This window comes from Pungitius pungitius, chromosome 9 (assembly GCF_949316345.1).
Source record: "Pungitius pungitius chromosome 9, fPunPun2.1, whole genome shotgun sequence".
Taxonomy (NCBI): Eukaryota; Metazoa; Chordata; class Actinopteri; order Perciformes; family Gasterosteidae; genus Pungitius; species Pungitius pungitius.
This window is the reverse complement of record NC_084908.1, coordinates 3,273,629-3,298,200: the sequence shown is the minus strand read 5'-3', so window position 1 is coordinate 3,298,200 and position 24,572 is coordinate 3,273,629. Positions and strand designations below refer to the sequence as shown.

The following is a 24,572-nucleotide window of genomic DNA, read 5'->3' as shown; positions in this document are numbered from 1 at the left end:
TACATTTAATGCCATTGTCTCAGAGGGACCAAAATGAAGAAACACTCAGAATAAAAGACTGTTTTAATATTGTCATCTCAAAGAGTCAAATCAAGGTTGAATTCATATGAAACTGCACATCCTTACAACACAACATGTGACCAGGAACAGTCAAGTCTCAAATGCACCACCAACGGCTGTAAATGAAACTGGAAAGTTGTGACTTACAACTGTACAATGTACAATACGGCTGCTTTAAGAAGCTGCAGGTATCAGAAGCACCTCAATCAAGAACAGCACTTATTTTAATTTTAAAAGGACAGGAAACTTTTGAAATTTAAATACTGCAATTGTCCAGTAGAAAGCAAACCGCAGGACCGCCTGATGAGCTTCTCCACAGATTCTGAGCCTCACAAGTGTCCGGTCTGAAACAGCGTGTACTTGAAAGTGAAGCTCTCCACGCTCTCCCCCTCCAGGAACTTCATGGCTCTCCAGTGGATCTTGCTGCAGTTCTCCGGCTGTCCGAGGGGCCCCAGCTCCTCCTGGATGTACTGCAGCCACAGATCTTTGGCAAAATAACAGAAAACATTTCAATATTTAAAAAAAAAAAAAAAAAAAGTGCCGTTTCTTTGATGGAAACTTTGTACGTGGTGGATAGTGATTACATATTTTCCACTCTGCTCACCATCATCCGAGGTACCGAACTCCTGCAGGGCTCTCTCGTAGTAGTCCCTCAGACTGTTCATCTTGGGAGTCTCCTGGAATAAACACAAAGTGTTGTCACAGCCTGAAGCGGTCTCTGCGCATTGCGAATCCAAGTCAACCATCTGCCACCGCAATTCCTTTTTTATTTGGCAGTAGTTTTAAGTCTTCGGAAAAATTCACAGTCAATATTATCTGTTCTCCGCCTAAATCTTGAAAAGACAGAGGAGCAGTTGTGCAGGAGCTTTGACACGCAGCGTCGTACGTACTTGTTGCTTCTCGATCTCAATCATTCTGGTGAAGAAGGCCTTGGACAAGGGGCGGTTTTCTTGTAAGCTGCATAAAGAAAAAAAGAAAAATGTCATTTTCAGCTTTCTCACAAGAAACTTCAGAGTTTATTTTGCATTCCTGTTGCCACTATTTAGCATTGAAATAAACACCTCGTAAAGGTCTTCCTTGCTTTCTTGTAGCCTCCAGTGGAGTACGACCAATCGAGGTAGCTCTCTTTCATCTCCATGGAAACCGCCGCAACTGCAGACAGCAGGCCTCTCTGGGAAAAAAGGAGAACAAACTCATTTCAGAGGCGTCTTCAAATTTCATCTGGTGTTGTGGAGCGCGCTGGACGCTCACTGATTTCAGTTCCTTAATGCAGGAGTTCACACTACTGCCCAGAGAAGTCACATGACTTCCCTTTAATTAATTACGACTGCTTCCCGCCAGTCGTCATTTAAGGAACATACAAGTTTCAAGGCTGTGACAAACGCTTGGTTGGTTGCAGTGACCGTGTGGCATTAGTAGACTACCTTGAAGACGTTGTCCGTCTCCTCGGGACTCTGGTTGGCCACGCTCCACTGGACCTGCAGCTGCCACAGCGGGAGACTCTCCTGTCAAAATTAAACAAATGTTACTTTTGAGGCCTTTCGTTTAAGCTTGTAAACTTTAACTATGAAAAATTCAAATTTCCTTTTAAAAGACCGCTAGAACACTACGCGATCACACCAGGCTTAATCTGAGAAGAAAAAAAAAACAGTGAGCGCCAAACATCCGGATGTTTCACTCATTTTTATGTCTCCTTCTGCGGCGCCTTTTTACTGAAACACTGAAGGGTTTACAATATCTCCCACCGGAGAGTTTATCTTGTGCCTAATGAGTAGCACAGCGTGATCCTCCTCACACAGCGACTTCACAGGGCCACTTGTGAACCACCCCCCCCCCCCCCCCTCATCAACAAGATCACTACTGCAAAGGCTCTGTGTCACAGAAATACATTTTGATATCGCTGTGAGGACAATAACCCAAAAGAATGGGAAAGAAATGTGACTTTTATTAAGCCTGACATTTCTACGAATTAGTTCATTATCCATACAGAACAATTATATTAAAAGGAATGGAGTTAAGCAATAACACGGCTAATTTAAAGTCTTGTTACATAACGTTAACATGTGATTTATGTTGACCAATGACAAATAATTACACCGGCCAATTGATCTTTGGGCTTCCTCTTGTACGGCTGCTTTAAGTGCCTGAAGCTTTCCTCACATGAGGAAGGGGGCGGGGGGGGGGGACTTTAGTATAATGAAATAGAGATTAATTGGGCCACTAAGATGGCCCACTTACACAGCAGAGCTGCTGGCTGCACGTCCGTTCTTCATCGTCCTCCAGGGACAGCGATTCTATTTGTACGGTGCAGCCGACACGGCGCACGTGCTGCGTGGGATTGTTTTCCGTGTACCTTGGGATTGACGAGTGTCAGAGCCTCCTGGAATAGGCGGCCCACGTCTCCACTCCCCAGCTGCATCAGCGTCTGCAGACTCAGGCTCCACACCGACACCGACTGGCTGTGGCGCTGCGCGGCTGCCATGGCAACGCTGGCCGCTCCCTCGGCATCTCCCGCGGAGAGCAGCATCTGCAACTTTATTTGACGGCCAAAAAGAAAGTTACAGATAGAAAGTGCTCCCGTCTATTTCTGTGGCTAAATGAATACATAATTAAGTAGATAGTAAACAGTGGATGTCAACAGGAAATGTGGTGTGTCATGTAGGGTCAACCACCAAGACGGTGTGTGTTCTTGCACATAGGGCCCCTTATAAATCACTTTTTTTTTTTTAAAGCCATTATCTTACCCAGTTCTTGTAATAAGCTTCTTTCAGTAGTGAGGAGTCGTGGGCACGCTGCAGCACTCCCAGCAGCCTCTGCTGCCTCTGTGACACACACACACACACACACACGCGTCAACAATCCACCGCCAACAACTCCAAAGCCTGTGACTCGTTTTTTTTTTTCCCCTTGCACTTACCTTTTCCTTCAGCTCTTCGACGTTGGTCTTTCTCTTCAGCCTTTCCAAGCAGAAGGTCACATAGGAAGACCACATGGGCTCTAGATTGCAGGGCACAGCAACGGTTTCGTAAATAGACACGCATCAAGGTGGCAGGGAGGTGACTGTTGATTTTTTTTTATATACTTAAATGAAACTTCACGGTCAGGTAGTGATTTTGGAAAATAGCCCAAATAAGCCTGCGTGTCTGATCCCCTACCGCTGTCCAGGCTCTTGACCCCCTCCTCGTAGACCTGGCAGCACCGCTCCTCTCGCCGGTTGATATCTGAGGCTCGGCCTTTGGCCGTCGGCAGCTCCTCTCCGGCCCCCACGGCCTCCAGCTCCCTCTTAGCCATGAAATCCCACGTCAGGCTGTCTGCGGTGTAGTTGGTCTGTAAACTGCAATATAAGATAGTCGGCGGGGGATGGGGTGGGGTGGGGGGGGGGGGGGGGTGGGGCAAGGGAGGCACTCGTGCTTAGCAGTGATGTTGTGTTTGAGTTAAATAATGAAATGAGGAGCACGCTGGGGGCCTCACTCTTGCAGGATGAAGTCCTGGAGTTCTTTGGTGAAGTCGAAGATAGCGGCTATGTTCAGAAGTGAGATGACGAACTCTGCTTCTGTTGGACAAAAAAAAAGAAAAACAGTGGGTGGAAAGTAGAAATACGACAGAGCAGCCTGATTAGCTTAGCTTAAAAGTGAGAAACGGCTGTCCAAACGCAAAAAGACAGTTTGTGGTTTGAGGAGGGGATGTGTGACATAATTACAACAAAAAATAAAAAATAATTTCACAAATTCTTACCTTCTCCAATGCAGCATTATTCTTACTCAATGTACAACCAACTCATACAGATTGATTCAATTTGTGTTCAAATCAGGAAAAACTGAACTGATTGGAGATCAACTTAAAAAAAGAACTCCAACAGCCTACCTTTGATTTTCCCTGTAGCATCTCTGTACACAACCTCAGCCAGTTTGCCACTGAGGATCTCCGGAGAAAACTCGTATTCACCCTGTGGGCAGTGAAGAGCACAAAGCGTTCAATCACTGAAGCCAACGCGTCGGTGCACGTATGAATGGACTTTAAAAACAAAACAAAAAAGGTTCGAATTTGAAATGTTAAATTTGCGCCACACTGACCAGGTCCATCTCCGCTTTCTCCAGCTCTTGCTTCTGCTTCCTCAGTTTCTCGCAATGCAGCAGCTCCATACGAAAGTACTAGGGGACAATTGGAAATAAATATTTGACGAACACATAAATCATTGCTCTTCCACCCCTGCAGAGTTGACACAAGGCAGCTTTTACCTCCAGGTAGACCTTCTTGTCTTTGGGATGGAAGCGCAGAGCCCTCAGAAATAAGTGTCTGGCGCTTTCAGAGGAGTTTCTATCCTCCAGCTCACTCTTGGCTGCCAGGATCCACAGGGCTGAGAGAAGAGGGAGGGATGCGGGGGGGGGGGGGGATGTCATGGCTCATTACAGTCAATTTTCACTTTGTTAGAACGGACTGAAAAGCACAATCCTGTGTACCTGGTTTGTCGGGGTGTATGGCGAGCATGGACGAGAACACCTTGCTGATTTGGCCTTTGGTGGCCTGACGAGAGACGCCCGGACGGACATTGTTAGAAATCGGCGGTGCTTAAAGTTGTACTTGGAGAAAATGGTAAGATAGTTACATACCCATTTCTTACAGAAAGCAATGTGCGAGAGCCAAAGCTGCACGTCGGCCTGTTGGGAAAGAAGGCATGTCACTCCGGTACGGCTGAACCAGTCAAAACAAACTATTCAGGTCTCATTATGTTATGTTGAAAGGTAACGTGGAGTCAAACAAATAGCCCCAGTAAGTTTGATTGAGAACAAATCATGCCAAATAACCAAAATAAATAACCAATTTCCCATAATATAAATGGTTTGTACGGTACCTTCCACTTGTTTGTCGCTCTTCTGAAGACGCTGTTTATTCTATGGATGATGGGGAACTCAATCTCCTCTCTTTTGAACTGGTAGTGAATGTGCTGCAAAGGGAAGCGGGGCGCGGTCAACTAGTGCCACATGACCTCGGCGAAAGCTGCTCGGCGTGCACGTTAAAAAAAGGTTTGTGACAAAAACATGAACACGTGTGTGTCTGCCATTCAAAGGAATCTGAAGTGACTATTGTTGGCATGACAACAAGCAGACCACCTACCGCTCTTCTCTTCTTGATCAACTCCAAAACGTTGATTTCATACTGTGAAATAAAATGAAATGTATCAGTGTGCATGGCTTGTATTTATTAATTTAAAACGTAACAAAAGATAATGCATGGGTCACGTGATGCAGGCGCCCTACCTGAATGTATGCGACGAAGTCATCCTTGTTTACGATCAACCTGTGAAGCTTGTACTCCAGAGCCGTTGCTCTCTTGATTATGGATCTGAAATATTAAAATCTCACGAATCAGAACAGTTGTACATTTTTAGGCAAAACAGTACATACAACTTGAATTTGCTGTAGTGTGTATTTGTCATTAGATCCATTCACATTTTCTCTGTAGTGTAAAAGGTCAATGACACAGTAATAACCAACATCACACGGCAGGCTAGATATGTTTGTCCCTCCGTATTCCTGCCAGATGTCGTCTTACTTGACTTCTTTCTTGGTGAACAGTCCCACTCGCTCCAGCTGCTCCAACTCGGGGATCCGCTCCTCGATCCGGTGCTGAACGATCTCCGCCATCTTGACGACGAAGCGGTTACGGGTTCAGGTCCGACTGTTTCTTCTCTGATTCTAGGTGTAGGGACGCACCTTTAATTACGATGCGACTGCAAGCATGGAATCTCTCCTTCACGTGTGTGTGAGGAAGTTTTGATTGGCCGCGTTTCCGGTTCCGTCTGCAAATGGCTCCGTCGGGAAACACGATCGAACGTCTTCTTCTACTTCTTTTTTCGCTCTTTTTCTTCTTCTTCTTTTACTTTTAATGGCGCTGGGCAAACAGCTTTCGGGCGCATTACTGCCTCCCGCTAATGTGAATGTGGGCTTTTACGCAAAATAAATTATTATTTATTTTATATATTATTTTATTTTATACATTAATAATATTTCCCTCTCCGGTCCACCTTTTAATTTCTGTCACTGGCTCGTACCTCAAAGAGAACAATAAAACATGGTCCACGGTTTCTTCTTCTTCACAGAATTCACACTGTCCATCATTATGTTTTCTTACACCATAAAGGGGAACTATTAAGACCAGCGTGGCCATTCCTTAGTCTTCTCCCCTAAACTCCCCTTTTCTGCTTCGATAGATATCTTCCTTTGATTCCTTTTTTCATAATTATTCTGCCATATCTATTTGTTGCTTAATCACCACTTTAGGTTTTGACTTACTTATGTTTAAATTAACAATATCTTTCTCTCTTCAAAGCCTTTATATGCCTTATCATTGCCATCGACTCCAACTGGGGCTGGGACCCACACAAAATGAACCACCATCCGCATTTGCTGGATTCTGAATGGAGATTGTAGTATTTCATACACTAAATCCTCTTTGCTTAAGTGACATAATTTCTAACTTGTCTGGAACTGGACATGAGTCTGAAGCAATCACCAGTCTCTGGCCTGACATCCTCTATCCACTGTAAGGCAATGCCCATGGCCATCATCTCACATGTAAACACAGATAAGTCATCACTAAGTCTTTACTCATAATGGGATTCTGGCATTTCATGCTATTGTTGGGGTCTGTAGATCCATCTGCATAAATATATGATTGTGTTGGAATTCCTACTGATGTCTGACTTAACTGGTACATTCATCTTTTATCAACTCAAGGGTGCCAAGATCAGGCTGTGGCAGTATGGAGGAATTGCCTGAAGAACCAATACCTCTTATTCAATATACTCCCCATCTTTCTCCTCAGCAACACATTCAAAGCTCAAATTGAGCATCTGGGTGGCTAAACAAATTTAAATGCCGCAATATATTCGGATTCATCTCTACTGGGTTTGAATGGCACAAAATAACACATATATTAGTCAACGTAAAAGTAAATACTTCATTGTTCATGTTGGGGATTATAATAGAAAAACAATTAAATAAAAATAAAAAATATAAAAAAATACAAAAAATTGATCATACAATTCGGAAAATTAATTTCGAATATTTTATTGAACCTAATCAAAGGTCTAGGAGATGTTAGAGGTTCCTCAATGAGCATATGGACCTGGTAACACATTTAATTTACTTTTATGTCACGAACCAAAATATTACATTTTCAATGCCCATGTAGCCTGTAACTGTATTGTGCACACAGCCTATTAATTTATGCTGCTGTAAAGTTATGTTTAAATGAGAATGTGATTGTATTAGATATAAATGTAATTCAGTTAATATGATAAAGTGTGCCACTACTATTTTATAAGTATTTTGTGTAAATGACAATGTTCTGACCTTCTTTGGGTATAATACAAATAGCACAGCACAGTGTGATCAAAGTGGCACTACTACCCGGAATTTAAAAGAATAATAACTGTCATCTCTAGAAAGTCCCAGATGATTAAAATAGGAGAATAGAGTTACAGCTGCAGGGATTTCTTCAGGAGAAATCTGATCAACTCGATTTCCCGCAAAATCGCAGAAAGCGAGAGCGGGTGGTGTGTCATCCGCGGAGCTCAGCAGCCAATCACAGCGCTGGATTATCCGAGTCTGTCTCCTATTGGCTCACAACTGACTACAGCTCTGTTGTTCAGTACAAATTGAAGGAGCCCACACCGACAATAAATTACAGATAGATGATCTATAATGATTTTCACAATACTCTAACCATTTCTGATATATAACGATATTCGTGACTGTTGTCTGTGAGTCTCCGACATACGGAGGTTTGTTTTCTAGTGAACCATGCTAACATTGCTAGCTAACTAGCCAGCGTCTCGTCGCCTCCTCTTCACCTTCATGGCTTTCTGCTGTTGAGTCTGTCAGGCTTGTGCTGGAGGCAGCGAGGCTAACAAATTAATGCCATCGGCCAGGGTGGGTCGCCGTTATTTATGCCCAATGTTTACGACAATGGCGATGTTAGGATTTTTGTTTATCTTTGTCTGAACGAGCGAATCGCTACCGAGTTACGCCGAAATACCACGCCAACGTAACGTTAACACGTTCGCGTTGTGCTTTTAGCGGAGCTAACGTTAGCTAGCGCGACGGCTAGCGCGAGCGTTTGCCAACTGGCTCCCATGCATCGCCCCCGTTTGTCCCCTAATAGTGTTTTTATTCACATGTGCCGTTGTTTCGCGCGCAGAACTCCGGTCATATTATGAGTGGGGCGAGTTGCAAAGCTAACGGCGCCGTGTACCCCGCCTCGTCGGCGATGATGAACTCCGTGAAGAAGCCGAAGATGGAGCAGATCCAGGCCGACCATGAGCTGTTCCTGCAGGCCTTTGAAAGTGAGATTTTTACCACCCTTCATCCCCCGCAGTGCTACTTTTTCCTCTTTCTCGTAACGTCAGGAGAACTTTCCGGTGCCCTCAACAGGCATCCCGTTAGCCACTTAACTTTATGAGGACTGGTTTTGTGTTTTAATAATTGCTTTTGGCTGACAGGCCGCCCTGGTTTATCTGCCTCCCCCCCCAGGGAGTTTCTTTAATATTGTTTGTTTTAACTCAACGGGTTCGTGCTAACCGTATTCACGTAGCAGTTATCACAGTAGAAACCATCGAAACACAAAACAATGTTTCGTAGATTCTTGGTTGGTAAGTCGTTGGGTGTTTTTCCTCCACAGCCACCACCTGTTAACACCCCTTTTTATTCGGGGATGTTTAAGCAATGATATTATTTTATTCCTGACACAGAAATAGATGTTTTAGTGGGTTCGTTTTAAATGTGTCGTGAAAACGTATTGATGTCATAGTGTCTAAGGGAAATACCACAATTATACTTTTTTTCCCTTCTATTTCCAGAACCAACTCAGATATACAGATTCCTTCGCACAAGGAATTTGATTGCAGTGAGTGAATTACTGTGCTATAATAATGAAGAATAATGTTTTCAAATGAACATATGTATTCGCTAGCCCACCCAAAATCTAACCTAAAATGATTTGATGAATACCCTTTCTTTCCTTTCCAGCCCATCTTTTTGCACAGGACGCTCACCTTCATGTCTCACAGAAACGGACGATCAAACGCCAGAAGGTTAGGAAAATCTGACATTGTGTGATTTCGGATGACAACGTTTTTAATCTAATTTCTGTCCAGCCACAGAATGAATAGATTCATGTTGTACACTCTCTGACTTGTGTTCCCTTCTCCCAGGAAAACATTCAAAGTGGATGATATGTTGCAGACAGTGGAGCGGGTGAAAGGAGAGCAGGATTCTCTAAGGTAACTCCTCTATTTCTCTCGCTGTGAAGTTTTGAGGGAAACACATCAAGGAAATATTGACATCATCTGTGACCCTTTATATTGAAAGTTGGTATTGCCCAATTTAACTAGTGCATTTCTTCTTGGTTCCTCAGTTTGTCATCACATCTACAGTTAACCTTCACTGGGTTCTTCCATAAGGATGGTAAGCAGACCTTACTGGAGCCTATTTGTGCAAAGGGATATACTTCCAACTACATCATGTGACCATGGTCAAACACACACACTGATAATGGTGACAGCGTGGACGGTTCTCCTTGGTTTGATGTTATCTGGGATTTTGTTGTGCAACTAAGGGATTGACTCCTCTCCCACCGCCCCTTTTTCCCCATACAGAAAAGCCATCTCAGAATTCCGAAAATGAACAAAATTCTGTATCCTTAGAGGTGCTACTTGTCAAAGTCTGCCATAAAAAACGCAAGGTAAGTCCAATATTCTCGAGGCAGTCTGTTGCTTTAGCAGCAAGTCGGTCAATGTTACATAATGTTCTGTCAAATTAAGTGTTTTCTCTTTTTTTTTTTTTTGTCCCAGGATGTCAGTTGCCCAATAAAACAAGTGCCTACAGGTAAAAAGCAGGTGCCTTTGAATCCAGACGGTAACCACACCAAGCACGGATCCTACCCTTCCTTACTGGTCTCCAGCAACGAGTTTGAGCCCAGCAACAGCCACACGGTCAAGTCCTACTCGCTCCTGTTCAGGGTGTCGCGCACCGGGCGGAGGGATGCTGCTGGTCTGGTCAATGGAGAAGCCAACGAGAACATTGGTAGGATATCCCCCCCCCCCCCTCACACCCCCCAGCAAAGCCCTTTTCCTGTTCCTGGTTTGGCTGCACAAATAGTTTCCATTGGGATGAATTATTTAACAGTTAATTTTGTTCTATCAGAGGAGGCTGCTGGTCTTTGTCCAAGCACAGCAGTTGAATAATAATGTGAGACAGCTGCTGTTTTTTGTTGTTGAAAATTCTCACTTATTTTTGTGTATTTTCTGTTTTATGTAAAGATGTAATAGATACTCCCAGTAGGCAGAAGAGAGGTTCATCCCATAGAGAGGAGGGGGAGACCACGGAGACCTTCGTTGCACAGATGACCGTCTTTGATAAGAACCGGTAAGGTTTCTCTTCACGTTTGAGGCTGACTTATTACCGTTCCTTTGTTTGGACCCGTGAAAGTCACCTGACTTGTTCTCTGCAGGAGATTACAGCTGCTGGACGGGGAGTACGAGGTGTCGATGCAAGGGATGGAGGACAGTCCCGTTAGCAAGAAGCGAGCTACATGGGAAACCATTCTGGATGGGAAGGTAAGGAGGTGGTTCAGCATCTTTCTCCTCTTTGGCTGCAACCACATCAAAACAGTGCCTGAGTTGATGTGGATGCGATTTTTTTTTTTATTGCTCAGTTTCATATCTTTAGGATTTCTGGTCCTCATCGCTGACCATTTCTCTCCCACAGAGACTTCCACCGTTTGAGACATTTTCTCAGGGACCCACATTGCAGTTCATGCTCCGTTGGACAGGAGACGCCAGCGGAAAGTCCACTGCCCCTGTGGCAAAGCCTCTCGCTACGCGCAACTCGGACAGCTCCAGTCCCATGGAGACCAGAACCAGCAACCACCGAGCCGCCCTCATGAGTGAGTGCGACCACCCCGGCGTAGCATCACCGCTCTAACGAGCAGGCTGTGGGATAGGGGGGGGGGGGGGGTGGAGGGGGTTGTGACAATGTCATTATGTGGAAACATCATCTTTTGCAAAAAAAAAAAAAAATCCTTTTCTGACATTGGAATTACATTTAGTCCCATGTTAGAGCAGAAGAGACATCTTCTCTAGTGATGCTGTGCAAGTCTTCATAAAATACACCAGAACAGAACATTTCAGCGTGGGTCACATATCGCTTCATGCTTGCCAGATTGTCTGAGTAAAGCTGAATGGGTCACATTCGCGTGGGACGATCTATTTTTACAACACACCCTGGCAAAAGTCATCCATTGAGTCACAGCTGTTGAGTCCGTTTGAGTCACTCTTTTGAAATGAAGAAATGTCTCGCTGTGAATCATGAAGCATCCGTCGCGAATCATTGTATGAAATCTGTTCCTGTCGGCAGTGAAAGAGTCGGTGAGCACAGACATTCAGACGAGAAAAGAGCAGGTCCTGTGTGAGCCGCGGCAGAAGCTCCGTATATTTTATCAGGTACACCGCAGCACACCTGGCCCTGGGACACACTGACTTGCGTGAATCCCTCGGGCAGGTGGCTGAAATGCACAATGTCTGTTTTTGATGTGTTTGGACCGTTCCATTTATGGGCCGCAGACCAAAACATTCCCAAATCTGCTGGAGGTGGACCCTCTCTGTTTTGCTTCGTAACTAACGTGATCTGTCCGTGTTCAGTTCTTGTACAACAATAACACGCGGCAGCAAACAGAGGCAAGAGATGATCTTCACTGTCCCTGGTGTACCCTGAATTGCAGCAAACTCTACAGCCTGCTCAAACACCTCAAACTCTCCCACTCCCGCTTCATCTTCAACTATGTGGTAAGGAACCCGTTGTGGGCTCGGGGTCCGGTGTGCAAATGTGTCCGAGCAGACACCTGTGGCGCCCACTTTTTACGACTAACACTTCAAACGTTGGCACTTGGTGCAGACTTCCCCATTCATCTTAAGTGTCTAAATTCCTGTCGAATTTCACTGATTCCTTCTTTTTTTTCTTTTTTTTTTTTCCAACATTTAAAAAAAATAAATGTGCAGCCTCACCCCAAAGGAGCCAGGATAGACGTGTCCATAAACGAGTGCTATGACGGGTCGTACGTTGGCAACCCTCAGGACATCCACAGCCAACCCGGCTTCGCTTTTAGCCGCAACGGCCCCGTGAAGAGGACCGCTGTAACTCACGTACTGGTTTGCAGGTAAACTACGACTCTGCTGGAAAAGCCGTGTAAATGAACGCCTCATGAGCAGTGATGAGAACTTAATTTGGGGGATGTGTACAAGAATGTACCCCTCACACAAAATGAAGAAACCAGTGTTGAGGTTATTGGAGTATTATTATATGTAATATTAAATGAATAAGATTTTAAATTCGGAGCACTTATGCAGGATTCGTTGTGTCCTCCAGGCCCAAGAGGACCAAACCGAGTCTGTCCGAGTTCCTGGAGACTGAGGACGGAGAGTTGGAGCAGCAGAGGACGTACGTCAGTGGACACAACCGCCTCTACTTCCACAGCGACAGCTGCATGCCGCTGCGGCCCCAGGAGATGGAGGAGGACAGCGAGGACGAGAGGGACCCGGAGTGGCTGAGAGAGAAGACTGGCACGGTGAGGGGCCCTTGACTCATTGTGTGAATTGAGCGGTGTCCCCCAACGACCCAGTTCGAAACCCACTGTGCTCTTCGGCTCACGTCGTAATGCTTTGTGGAGATGGAGTTGTGACAGGAAGGCTGTGTCATCAGTTACGTTCATGGAATAAAGGTGGTGTTTATGTCATGCCAAGAGAATGAACGAAGGGTGGGTGGGGTGTACTCATTTCAGTGCACTCATTCTGCTCCCCATGAATAACTCGAAGCTGCTAAAAACGACTGCCAACGCTCCCTCGGCCTGCTCTTACACCCGTTTACAGCATCTCTATCACTTCAGTATGGACTTCCTGTGACTGCTAGCAGCACGTGCTGTAGTCCCTCCGAGGTGTGGGCGGTGCTGCGTCCCCGTAATTGCGTCTCAATTTGTCTTCTCAAATTCTTCTTGACACAGCAACTGGATGACTTCACCGACGTCAACGAGGGCGAGAAGGAAGTGATGAAGCTGTGGAACCTACATGTCATGAAGTACGGGTACGTGGGAAGTGGTGGTCAATCGCTCCATCTTCCATTAACTATTCCTCCACACTGAAGTTCAAAGCCCCGGAGGGGGTGTTTATTGTAGCTATCTAAGCCGTTTTTATTCTGACAATGCGGCTGTCCTAGAAGTACATGTTTGGCCTAGAAGCGCATCCACTTGTCGTCTCTTTGCTGTACTGTCGGCTTTAAGACTCTAGGAACTGAGCTCTTCTCTCTCTGCGGTTCCCCCCCCTGGCAGTTTCATCGCGGACAACCAGATGAATCAGGCCATCATGCTCTTTGCCGAGAAAGCCGGCGCTCACATCGTCCGCCGCAACCTCTGCCGCAACTTCCTCCTGCACCTCGTCAGCATGCACGACTTCAACCTGGTGAGCACCGCCACCATCGACCGCGCCATGGCCCGCCTGCGACAGATCCAGGAGGAGCTCCCGCCCGCCGACGCGGAGCAGGCGCAGGCTCTGGTTTCGGCGGCGGCCTGCAACGGCAATGCCATCAGCTCGACGGGGGGGAAGCAGGGCAAGAGGACAAAAAGCGCACTAACGGACTGATGTCGGAGGGATGCAACAACAACAACAACAACAACTAACAACTGTTGTGTTTTTGTTTTTGGTAGGCTTTTTTCTTCTTTTTTTCTCCCTTGAGTGAACATTACCAACCGTTTTCTGGCGCTTAGATCGGTGCAAGAACCGGAGGATCCGACCTGGAGCGGACTCGTACACAAGGTAGTAGAAAGTTCCCGGGAACTTGAGAACTGAACCAAATATGAATATAAAAAAAAATGAAAGCACCAACGTCTGCACGAATCATGAATTTGAGCGCTGGCCAATGCAAGTGGGTCGTACTGAATGTGCGTTTGGTAGGAGCCGCTGGCACAGGGAGAACGAATGGAGTCTAGTGATGTGGCACCATGGCGTGTACGCGTTAGAGACCGCTGCGTCCGGACTACAGTTAAAACGTACTGGTAATGTCACTCGTGATTATTTGTACACAATCACCTTGTGGCGATCTTTATCCTTTTTAGCTGATTTATTTTTTAGCACATGGTGTGTTTGTATTTTAGAAGGGTTACCTTTTTTTTACATTGTTTTTATTCCTGCTGCGCCACATGTTAACTGCAGCGTTTCCTCTGGTGTCAGTGGAGAAAATGACTCTGATATGAAGGGTCATACAGCTACAGTGAAAACCTACACCATTGGCCTCCGTGGCTAGCGTGTGTTGGGACCCCCCCCAACATGGGTTGTGCTGGTAGGTTGCCATGGCAATAGGGATGTACTGTAAGCCTCGGAACCCCAACAAGAGCATCATTTCTGTCTGGGGTGGTTCTAAAAAAAAAAAAAAAACCTACTTCATCACCCCGAAGCCTTTCGGCCTGCATTGATAACAGCTCAAGGAAATCCAGGAAAATAACTTTTTTTTTTTTCTGACTTTTATTTACCGGAAAACAAAAACCAGCACCCCCACCCTCCCGCGCAGAGTGCACAGCATGTTAGGATCACCTTCAAGTTTAATTTCACTTTGCGGTTCGACCAAGTTGCAATAACAAAGTGTTTTTCTTTCTTCTCTGACATGGGTTTTGAGTACCAGAAGCTTTGACCCAATTGTGTTTACGTGTAATCGCATCAAATGCTGAGCCGTGCCCCGTTCTGACTCTCAACAATTAACCCATTGCTGTTTTTCTCTCTTAGCAAAATGCTGTTTATTAGATGGATGCTTCCAGGTCAGTTATTCAGTCTTTCCTGTTGAGTGCAGTTTATGCCAAAGGCGACTATTTTCACCAGTCTCTTAGTTCTGTATATTATTTAGGATATTTACTTTTGTTCATTCCATTTGTAGTTTCATCAGACTTTCCTTGTAAACGACCAAATTAACACATTTTTCCTTCCTCCCTTTTTTTTTTTCATTCAAGGTTTTGTGTCCATCTGGAAAAAGGGAGACTTATTCACTGTTATCAAAACAACCTGTTAACTGTACACTCTGGCTAGGGGGACTTTTATATTTAAAGAGAAATAAAATACATTTGTCCTTATTTGGCTCTGTAATTTTGTAGCCATCTGCATCATTGCACTTTTCATGGTCTCTGCCTATCATTTAAGTGTTTGTTGACTTCTTCCTGTTGAGCTTGTGTTGCTGAGCATTCAAAATGCAAACAGTTTTGATAATAAACCTCCCAAAAGGTAAAACTGAACATTTCATGCGAAATGAACCTTACCATCTAATGAATGACAATAAAATGATTAATATTGTAGTGTCTTCTTATAGGAACTGTCTGCAGACTTTTTTGGGAATAAATGCTCACTAGTCTCTTCTTTAACTTGTATTTCTCTTGGCTGCCTAAAAGAGTTATTCTGCTTTACTGTAATTCTCCTGAAGTGTCAAAGCTTTTCTCCCTTTAGTTCCCTAAGTATCCTCTGCTATTTGATCTAAAGCCTGGGATGAGGACAAATGGAGTCCTGATGGGGGACAAATTCTACCTTCCGGCAGTTTGCCTGTGACACATTGGGCTGATTCAATGTAAACGCTTCAAACCTTTTTCCCTCCCGTACTTCTAGCTGGGAATGTTTCAAGATTGATCCCAGTTCCAACTTCACTGTTGAACAGTGTGTCGACCTTGCCTTTGCTGGTTCTTAATTTGTTGCAATTAAGGTCATTTTAGACATTGTGATGAGCTGTTTTCGTCTAGCTAGGACAACATGAACAAAAATATACCTTTTAAATGTGTTTTGTAAATATCTTCTACAGTACCTAATATGTGTATTATAAGCACCAAACACCAACGTTAATTCCTTTAAACCAAATTGTCAAACCTTACTTTATGAAAACGTCCTCTGACAAAGCGTGTGTCGACAGCAGAGCTACCACTCTGCCTTTTATCCTGGTCGTCAAAATGAAAAGGCGATGACCCGAGTTCCTGATAGTAGATCAAACTATCTCATTCATTCTGGTTATTTTTTCTAACGCCGTCAGCTTTTAGCAACAGCGTTCAATCCTGTGTGGTGTGTTAACTTTTAAAGGCTTCTTCATCGGAATCGGTTCGTTTCACTTGTCAAACTGGACCAGAGGCTCGTTGAGATGTTCCTACAAATACACGATCTTTGGCTACATCACGAATTTCTCGCGCACATTTTAAACGTCATTCCGAAGCGATTTTCCCGTCTATTCAACACCAACCGGCTAAGGGGCCAGAATTCAAATGTATTTGTTGCTTTAATGAATTGAACTTGAAGGTCTTAGTACGCTGAACGCCCCCCTCGTTCGGTGTCAAATCAAATTCTTCTTTTTCTCTTTTTTTTGTCATGTTAACGTATTAGTCGCGCGCAGACAGCCTGTGACCTTTTTATGGGATGCAAAACAAACTCAGACGGAGCAAGAAAAGCGAACATGTCGCGTGTCCCTCCGAGGTGAGGGCGTCCAGCTGTTGGGACGATGGGACGTCACCGGGAAAAGATTCAGCCTCGCCGCCAGCCGGAAAAAAAACCCCAAAAGGCGTTAAGATTGCGCCGATTTTCTTGCTTAAAACGCAGCACGGCGAAACTAAACGAAGCAGCGAGGCGACGCCGGATCGGCCGGTGGAGAGGCAGCAGGAACCGGTGCAGCTTCCCCGCACGCAAAAGGTGAGAAGTGAGACCGAGAGAAATATCTCCTGCAGAGGACAGCTGTCCACCTCAGCTCTGCACATCTGTCTGGAAGAAATCCAAACATCCAACCCAGCCTTTCCAGTCGGAACAGTGTTCAGCACTCTGCAGAGGAAAGCGGGTGAAAAGCTGCAGGACTTTGGAACCACAGGTGAGGTTTGGTGGTAGTTCTTACTGTCGCAAAGCAAGGACCAGGCTTGAGACTTTAATCAAAGCAATATGACAATGTTTATTTGTGACAGGAGTATTTCGTCCTGCAGTCATACGTGCACGGACCTGTTTCAAAGCTGTCTAGCAACAGCAATGAAAGGGCGCTTAATACAAAGTGCGCTCGGATGATATAGTCTTTAAGAGCATTTTCGATTGGTTCACTGTGATGGAGGCGGCTCCTTGTTTATGACCTTCGGAGAGCCCCATTGGAGCACAGGGACGTCCATCCCTTCAGGCTCTCGGATCGTCACGTCTCCCGTTGTTCACTGCAAACTTAAGATAGTTTGTGTGTAAGACATGCTAGTCTCAATATTCTCAATATTTGACCCTGAGAGTGCGTGGAGTTCTTTAGAAACAGGTTCACTGCATATTTAGGATGTTTGCTTGTGAGCCATGGCCCCCCCCCAGTCCCATGTATGGACGTGACCCTGAGAGTGCGTGCAGCCTCTTTATCAACATGTTCGTGTGCTCCGGGTCATACACGGCCTCCACTCAGTATATTTTTATTCAATTATTGTTCAAGTGCATTTGAAATGTGATTTCATTTCTTTGGTTCATCCAAGCAGGCTGACGGTCCTGGTGAGCCATCAGACTGATCCTTTGCTGCCCTGATCAGTTATGCCCCTCCTTTTCTTTATTTTCTTCAAAAGCAGCAAATAAAAGCTCCCCGCAGAACGACCTGCAGGAGAAGAGGAAACGAGGAAACGATGGCCTCGGGAGGGAGCCCAAGCGTCTGAGGTCTAGTCCCTCTGCAGAGGAACCCTTCTGGGTGGCTCCCTGCCACTCCGCCCCGGAGACTTCTGTCACAAGCAACAAGCTAAGTCGCGCTCACCGGCTGAGGAGGGGCGGTGACCCTGCAGGCCGCGAGCCGTGCTCCGGATTTGTGAATCAACCAGCATCGCGCAGCCAGTCACGCAAGACCTCCGGCCTCCCCCAGAGAGGTAAAACACGTCGCGCGTTGATCGCCCATTGACGTGATTTTATGCCTTTTTTAGATTGAGATTTAAAGTCCCTTTCCACAACTCTTTTGCAAAGATTCCAGTTTGGACGACGTCCTCTGGACGGACAAATACAGTCCTCTGCATTCCAGTGAAGTCATCGGCAACTCTGCCTCCGTGGACAAACTGCAAATGTTAGTTGTTTCTGTCTCCCACTCATTTAGTGAACTCGAAATCAATGTGAGCGTGATTTATTGTTTTTCTCGATGGTGTTCAGTTGGTTGAAGAAATGGAAACTAAGAGCCGACAGTGACGAGAGGAGCAAAATGGGCGAAAGGAAACGAGAAGAAAACAGCGATCGTATGTATGAGCTGGCGTGTGGCACACTTCTGTACGGGGTAACATCCTCAATGTGGCCTCTAATGAGCCGTGACCAATGCGAAAAAACCACTTTTGGGTGCATATTTTTGGGTAATCAATTGCCTTTCAATGGCTCGGGGGCCCCACATAGGTGTTTTTCTCATTCTCATGTTGTGGAAAAGTCCTCACCAAGTGTCCCCCCGTGCAGACTCGTGGGACTGTGGCGACTTCCAGGGCGAGGTCGGGCCAGAGGACGACGACGGCAGAGAGGCGCCGCCGTGCAGCACCGTGTTGATCACGGGACCCGCAGGTGTGGGCAAGACCGCCTCAGTGTACGCCTGCGCCCAGGAGCTCGGCTTCAAGGTCGGATCCCAACCGGACCCCTGCCTTCGTATCCATGCCGCCAACCCTAATCCACGATGTCACATTTGAATTCCCTCCCCTGTGGCTCTTAGACAGGACGTCTGAAATGCATTGTTTGGTATTCAACAATTACCACAGCACTGAAAGTCAACATTTATGGTCAAAGTGAATCACGTGACGTATGTTAATACTTTGAAATCAGGCGTTTGAATAGATTCTAGACCGCTTTCCTAGTCGAGAATATTCTGCACACCACACTTGGATGAGGGACCGTCTTCAATTCGTCCTCCTCCTTTCAATCAAAGGTATTTGAGGTGAACTGCTCCTCGCAGCGCAGCGGGCGCCACCTTCTCGCCCAGCTGAAGGAAGCCACCCAGTCCCACCTGGTGGAGATCTCGGGGAAGGACCCACTGGCACCAACGTACTTCAACAACTACGCCATCAACGGCTGCACTACTAAATCTGAGACGTTACCTGGTACAACACGATTGTGCACACATAGAGTTTGTTAAAACCCAAATAATCACCAATCACGATTGAATAGTTTTGGTCAGGTCTGTGTGGTGTCTCCACGGTAACGGGGGCCTCACCGTTCAGGCATTTGCCTTCCTTTTCTTTAACAGGAAAAACGGTGCGTCCCAACATCGCCGCCTCGACCTCAAGAAATAGAGCGGCAAAGAAGTCCGGCCGCTCCGGTCGCAGCGGGAAAACCAGCGCTCCGGCGGCCACTTTGGCCGACCACTTCAAGAAGAAGGCCAGAGCGGATCGAGCTCACTTCGGCGGCCCGTTGGCCTCGGAAAAAACAGACGGCGAGAAATCCGACGACCCGCAGCCGGGCCGCGGTCGAACGGTGCCGAAGAACAGAAAGACGGCCACGTCGCTCATTCTGTTTGAAGAGGTAACCCCCCCCCCCTCCTCCCCCGAGACTGTAGTACGTGTTACCTAATGGATGTGAGACCACACAAATGTGCCCCCCCCCCCCTGCAGGTCGATGTCGTATTCGACGACGACGTCGGTTTCCTCGCAGCCATCAAGACTTTCATGACCACCACGAAAAGACCAGTCGTCCTGACCACTAGCGGTAAACGTCCTCCCCTGAAGCAAAACCGATCGATGGAATTGTGATGCAAATAATAAATGCCTTCTTCAGATCCTTTATTCAGAGAGCGATTCAAGTGCAGCCTGGAGGAGATGGTGTTCAAAACGCCATCGGCGGTGAGTCCCATCGTCCTCCCCCTCGCGCGTTCCTGCTCCCTGGGAGTCTCGCGGTCAACCTCCCGTCCTTTGCCAGGTGAACGTCTGCAGCTACCTGCGGCTGGTGGCGCTGGCCGAGGGCGCGCGGCTGGAGTCGGACGACGCCGGCGGCCTCGTCGGGCTGTTCGGGGGGGACGTGAGGCGCTGCCTGCTGCAGCTGCAGCTCTGGGTGCTCGGTGCCGGGGCCTCGCCCGAGGAGCCTTCTCGTGAGCGCTGTGAGTTTGCTTCGACAAAAACCGGGATTTCTTTTCCGAACCAAACCAATCTGCAGGATTATTTCCCCCCCCACACCCCCCCCTGAACTAGACCCGAGTGTTACTGGAAGAGGAGACGACGAAGCTGACCCAGGTAGCTGCACTGCGAGCTCGCTGGGTCTCCACCGCGTGACCCAACGCTACCTGTCAGACCTACTGATGGTAAGTATTCACATGTTGCATATGAAGAAAAAAAAACAAACATTGGTCAATACTTCCTTTTATCCTCCAGCGGCAGTTCTGGGCTGAAACAGACATGAAGGAGCTGCTGGGCCTCCTGGCCGAGAGCTGGAGGGGAGGCGTCCCTCTCCTGTATTCCAACCTGGAGCTTCTCCTGCCCATCCAGGCCGGGGGGCAGAACCCATCGCGACGCGGCAAAAGGAAATGTGTCCCGGCGGCGTGCGACGCCGCCTCGGCACAAAGAGCAGCATCATCGGCATCGCTACCAAAGGAGGCCGCTGGACCCGGCGGCGAGACGCAAGCGAGCGCCGCCAAAGCGGCGACGGGCCGCTTGGAGGCCCTGGCGGACTTCTTCGACCTCATGTCGTACCTCGATTCCACCACGGCGGGCCCACGCCGCCCCGAGGCGTTCGTCTGGACAGGGGCCGAGATGAAGGACGGCTCGCTGGACGAGATGAGCGAGGACCACGAGGCGGGCGGGGCCTGCGGGCGAGAGAGGCTGTTGGAGATCCGGGCGGCCGTCGAGGGCCTCGGGTGTCACAGGTGCTGCTGGAGAATGTCGGAGGCGTCGACCGAAGCTCCAAATACCAGACAGGAAGCGGGAGACGCAAGGCGGGGGAGGTCGACGGACGCGCCGTTATCACCCGCCTCTTCAGAAAGGCCGAGCCTCACCTTCAGCGCTGCGGCGCCGTGCGCACCGAGGTGAGTCGGCTCTCCCTCTCGGGTCGTTTTAGGCTCTCCGCGGTTTGTTTTATTGGCCATTTTAACAAAACAACCCCCCAGTGTGTGCAGGAGGAGGTACGGGCTGAGCAGGAAGATTCTCAGCAGCGCGTCCTTCGGCCTGCTGGGGAGCAGGCGGGCGGTCGCCGTCGACTACGCGCCGGTCCTCCGACGCGTCTGCCGCCTTCAGAGAGCGCGGGAACGCAAAGAGCCGAGCAGGTGAGCCCGGCCCCCGAGTCTGACCCCGATAAAGTGTTCATTTAAACCCGCACTACTAAATCACCATTTAGGTTCCCGTCAGATCCAAATAATACACAACTGATGTTCCACATTAGGTGTCTGAGGTACCTCGGCAGCACACAGCTGGGCCTCTCGGGGTCCACTATTCAACTGCTGGCAGAAGATTTCTCCTCGACAACCTGATACTCACCTCAGCTCACCTGAATAACGATTTTCTCCACCTTTTTGAATGAATTGAACACAGCCAAGATGAGAAATTGTCTTTTTATTTACATGTTTTATCATGAAAAATGAAATAAAACAATATTTTTGACCGACTGTAAATTATCTTGATATTTTTTTACCTTTTGATTGTTGGTGTTCTGATGTGTGCTGGGGGGGGGGGGGGGGGGGAATCATAGCAGTGCTTTTTTTTATGACTCAATACAAACAAACGGCGGGAGGATGGCAGACGGCATTTAAATCAAAACATGTAACAGTAAGCATGTTCACAGTTCCTTGAGGTAAACGTTGGGTTTTGGTGCCGTCCAGGAGGTCTTCTGGGCTGACGTAGTGAAGGGTCAGAGGTCGCACCCGGCGCGGGCTAACCGGAGGACTCGCTGAGCAGCTCGTAGAACGCCACAGCCTGAAGCAGCGCGTCGCACAGTTCCTCCCCGCCTCTCCTGCTGCCCATCTGGAAGGAATTCCTGTGCTTCAACAGCATCTCCTGGGGGAACTTTAAGCGAGGAAGCTTCTGCGTCACCGACTCGGTCATCAGCCGCCGCACGGTCTGAGCGCCGCTGGTCCGCGACTCGCCCAGCATGAGTCCGAAGTGACGCCCCACAGCCGCGCGCATCATGTTCAGAACTCTGCGGAGGGGTGGGGGGGGTCATTCCAAAAACTACTCACCAACTTCAAACTGAATTTTAAAAAAATATCAAAAGGCCGAGCATATTTTGATGTCTTCTATATTTGAGGATTCCCACCTGGGAGGAATGTTGGACTCGGGGGGTAAGTTTCTGGGCTCAAGCAGAGCAAACAGCAAGGCCTCCACGGTCCTCATGTGGACCATGATGGGGAACAGAGTCGTATTCTGGACTGAGATGGAGGATTTCTCGATGATGTAGAAGTCCGCCGGCGGGAGGAGGGCCACGACTTCAGAAACCTAAAAGGAGAGAAAAATGTAATTGCCCAGTTGAATCTGTGCTTTCTTTTAGTTTAACATTGATAATAATTACACAGCTCAATAGCAGTTGTATAGTTTATGAACAGAAAATCTACCAATTTCCAATGTAATCTTTCATACTCACATCATTTAAGTACGCAGACGCCATGTATGTTCCCCTCAAGAAGTTTGGACACTCCACCTGTCGCCAATCCAGCACCATCATCCCCCGGTCCACTTGAGCCCAGGCGATTTTATTAGTCCCACATACCAGGGACACAATATTACTGGCATCCTGACGGGACAAATGGAGAAGCATGACAGGTGGTCAAAGCAAATGATCCTTTGCTGGTATTTATCATAATGTAGTGAGGTTTCTTCGATTGTGGGAAATACAGGATGCCGTGGACTTTAAGAACTTTTTCTAGGGGCTCAAGGCCGGGACTGCAAGGGCCTCTGCTTGTCCCCCCTCACTTAAACTAACGTTTACAACTGTGGCACCACAAGAAAAGTATGGGCCGGAGTGCGCTCACCTCCAACCAGGACCTGTCCACTTCCGGCCTGATGAACTTGGCCAACTGGATCTTCACTTTCTTCTCCTTCTTCACGGGGTTGAGGATGGAGTTGAACACCGTGACGGCGCTCTTGTGCTTCAGCAGCGGCACGTTCACCACACTCTCCAGGGTTGGAAAGGGTCCGTTTTTTGTCCTGTAATCCACGATGTTGACCGACTTGCGGCCCCTAAGGAGCTTCACGCCGGCCAGCTCCGACGGCGTGGCGGTGTTGAGCAGCTGGAGGATGGCGTGCCGTTGCTCGGAGGTGTAGCACGCATCCAGGGACCGGTCGTCCTCATCGCAGGGCTCCGACGTGGAGGAGATGGCGGCGTTGAGGGTCTCAAAAGCGGCCACGGGAACCCGGCTGCGCCAGCAACACGTACACTGGAGGTACCGCGGCTGCAGGTCCGGGAGGCAGCCGCGGCGAGGGTGACGGAACAAGGCAGGCGGGCCTGCGTGGCGCTCTGCTGGGCGGAGGGGGCGGAGGAGGGGGGACACAAGAGGGATCAGACCGCTGTCAGGGGGGGTGGGTAAAGACCTGTCACAACACGGGCTCTCCACGTTAGTTTCGCGACTTTACTCTGAAGTACCGTCAGACTTTTGTCTGAAGCAGGAATACTACCGTTAGCTGTGTCAGTTAAAGTTAGCAATGACAGCTAGCGGTGTCAAGTTAGCTTCACGCTGCTAGTCCGCTAAGTATAAGTATAACATGCAGGCCACCAACGAGCAACATGTCTACACAACATACTTCTCTGAGCGACAGACGACAGCAGTCGCCTGGCGACCCACATCATTTCAAATCCAGATAGATGATCGATTGTTTTATCTAACGTTACAACATAATACAGTTTGCATAACTTTGCAATTTCGGTTATTGTCCAACGGGTTCAAGTCCGCCGGGGTGAAACCACAGCTCTAGTGCAAAGGTTCCGGTGTGGCGTGGAAGTCTGTTACCCGATAGAATTGTGTTTCCTTCCTGATAAAACAGTATTTCTTATTTTAAAAAATCGTCAAAATAATGAAACTTTGGGGTTTATGAAGGGAGCACACATTGATGGAGAAACAAGAGTCAACAGAACGCCTACTCTCACTCTACTTCTCCTTCACCAAGCAGTTATGCATGCAATTATAAATATATACTTGTTTTTATGAATGTTTTCTCGACCCAACATGATTTCAAAATCGAATTACAATTTAGTGTATTTTTCAATAAAGGAAACTTTTACTTGTTTTGGTGTAGGGTAGTTTTACTTAAGTAGGGGTGTGTCCCTAGCTACTGTATGATAAACATAAACATGTATTGACTTGGGAAAAACACTATCACTAGGCTCAATGTTGAGCCGATAGATTTCCATTAAGCACAGAGGATAATGATGATAAAGATGTTGTAATTTAGGGTTTTAAAAAAGTATTATATTTTTCTAATTAATTTTGTCAAACTTGTCAATTAGATCCTGTAGAAATATTGTGTCATGCAGCCTGTAAGCTCACAACATCATCATATGTGTTATTCAGAGACTC

The 24,572-nt window shown here is 47.3% G+C and overlaps 4 protein-coding genes across 9 annotated transcripts; 2 read left to right on the top strand and 2 right to left on the bottom strand.

Moving 5' to 3' along the window:
- Nucleotides 1-6: 6 nt before the first annotated feature.
- On the bottom strand, nucleotides 7-6,442 carry utp6 (UTP6 small subunit processome component). Its single transcript, XM_037470849.2, has 19 exons — nucleotides 5,614-6,442; nucleotides 5,319-5,403; nucleotides 5,176-5,217; nucleotides 4,913-5,005; nucleotides 4,671-4,718; nucleotides 4,521-4,584; nucleotides 4,299-4,417; nucleotides 4,134-4,211; nucleotides 3,925-4,006; nucleotides 3,532-3,613; nucleotides 3,216-3,394; nucleotides 2,978-3,057; nucleotides 2,805-2,882; nucleotides 2,414-2,593; nucleotides 1,485-1,565; nucleotides 1,122-1,231; nucleotides 951-1,017; nucleotides 665-737; nucleotides 7-544 (listed from the first exon to the last, which is right to left on the bottom strand). The coding sequence occupies exons 1-19, from the start codon at nucleotides 5,703-5,705 to the stop codon at nucleotides 390-392; spliced, it is 1,788 nt and encodes a 595-aa protein (XP_037326746.2). The 5' UTR covers nucleotides 5,706-6,442; the 3' UTR covers nucleotides 7-389.
- A 1,225-nt stretch (nucleotides 6,443-7,667) lies between these two features.
- On the top strand, nucleotides 7,668-15,228 carry suz12b (SUZ12 polycomb repressive complex 2 subunit b). 3 transcript variants are annotated; one of them, XR_009956864.1, is made up of 18 exons: nucleotides 7,669-7,994; nucleotides 8,263-8,407; nucleotides 8,921-8,967; nucleotides 9,090-9,154; nucleotides 9,275-9,343; nucleotides 9,478-9,527; nucleotides 9,719-9,804; nucleotides 9,914-10,145; nucleotides 10,382-10,487; nucleotides 10,573-10,678; nucleotides 10,830-11,007; nucleotides 11,478-11,563; nucleotides 11,762-11,905; nucleotides 12,119-12,276; nucleotides 12,486-12,684; nucleotides 13,117-13,196; nucleotides 13,441-13,811; nucleotides 15,109-15,228. XR_009956864.1 is itself a non-coding variant. In XM_037470848.2 (17 exons), the coding sequence occupies exons 1-17, from the start codon at nucleotides 7,980-7,982 to the stop codon at nucleotides 13,748-13,750; spliced, it is 2,070 nt and encodes a 689-aa protein (XP_037326745.2). In that variant the 5' UTR covers nucleotides 7,668-7,979; the 3' UTR covers nucleotides 13,751-14,423. The 3 variants fall into 3 exon arrangements, 2 of the variants coding, with proteins under 2 accessions (XP_037326745.2, XP_037326744.2); XM_037470848.2 differs by lacking the exon at nucleotides 15,109-15,228 and having other exon boundaries at nucleotides 7,668-7,994; nucleotides 13,117-13,190; nucleotides 13,441-14,423; XM_037470847.2 differs by lacking the exon at nucleotides 15,109-15,228 and having other exon boundaries at nucleotides 13,441-14,423.
- Nucleotides 15,229-16,347: 1,119 nt separating this feature from the next.
- atad5b (ATPase family AAA domain containing 5b) lies at nucleotides 16,348-21,730 on the top strand. Of its 3 annotated transcripts, XM_037472865.2 has the most exons (15): nucleotides 16,348-16,600; nucleotides 16,724-16,985; nucleotides 17,695-17,985; nucleotides 18,080-18,176; nucleotides 18,260-18,342; nucleotides 18,551-18,705; nucleotides 19,011-19,182; nucleotides 19,329-19,603; nucleotides 19,693-19,786; nucleotides 19,856-19,920; nucleotides 19,997-20,174; nucleotides 20,266-20,375; nucleotides 20,446-21,095; nucleotides 21,177-21,332; nucleotides 21,449-21,730. In XM_037472865.2, exons 1-15 carry the CDS (start codon nucleotides 16,544-16,546, stop codon nucleotides 21,534-21,536), a joined length of 2,733 nt encoding a protein of 910 aa, XP_037328762.2. In that variant the 5' UTR covers nucleotides 16,348-16,543; the 3' UTR covers nucleotides 21,537-21,730. The 3 variants fall into 3 exon arrangements, with proteins under 3 accessions (XP_037328762.2, XP_037328759.2, XP_037328758.2); XM_037472862.2 differs by having other exon boundaries at nucleotides 16,348-16,985; nucleotides 17,698-17,985; nucleotides 21,449-21,728; XM_037472861.2 differs by having other exon boundaries at nucleotides 16,348-16,985; nucleotides 21,449-21,728.
- A 9-nt stretch (nucleotides 21,731-21,739) lies between these two features.
- Nucleotides 21,740-23,971, bottom strand: tefm (transcription elongation factor, mitochondrial). 2 transcript variants are annotated; one of them, XM_037472868.2, is made up of 5 exons: nucleotides 23,800-23,971; nucleotides 23,031-23,518; nucleotides 22,643-22,792; nucleotides 22,319-22,497; nucleotides 21,740-22,201 (listed from the first exon to the last, which is right to left on the bottom strand). In XM_037472868.2, exons 1-5 carry the CDS (start codon nucleotides 23,843-23,845, stop codon nucleotides 21,937-21,939), a joined length of 1,128 nt encoding a protein of 375 aa, XP_037328765.2. In that variant the 5' UTR covers nucleotides 23,846-23,971; the 3' UTR covers nucleotides 21,740-21,936. The 2 variants fall into 2 exon arrangements, with proteins under 2 accessions (XP_037328765.2, XP_037328766.2); XM_037472869.2 differs by having other exon boundaries at nucleotides 23,031-23,515.
- Between the last annotated feature and the right edge of the window lie 601 nt (nucleotides 23,972-24,572).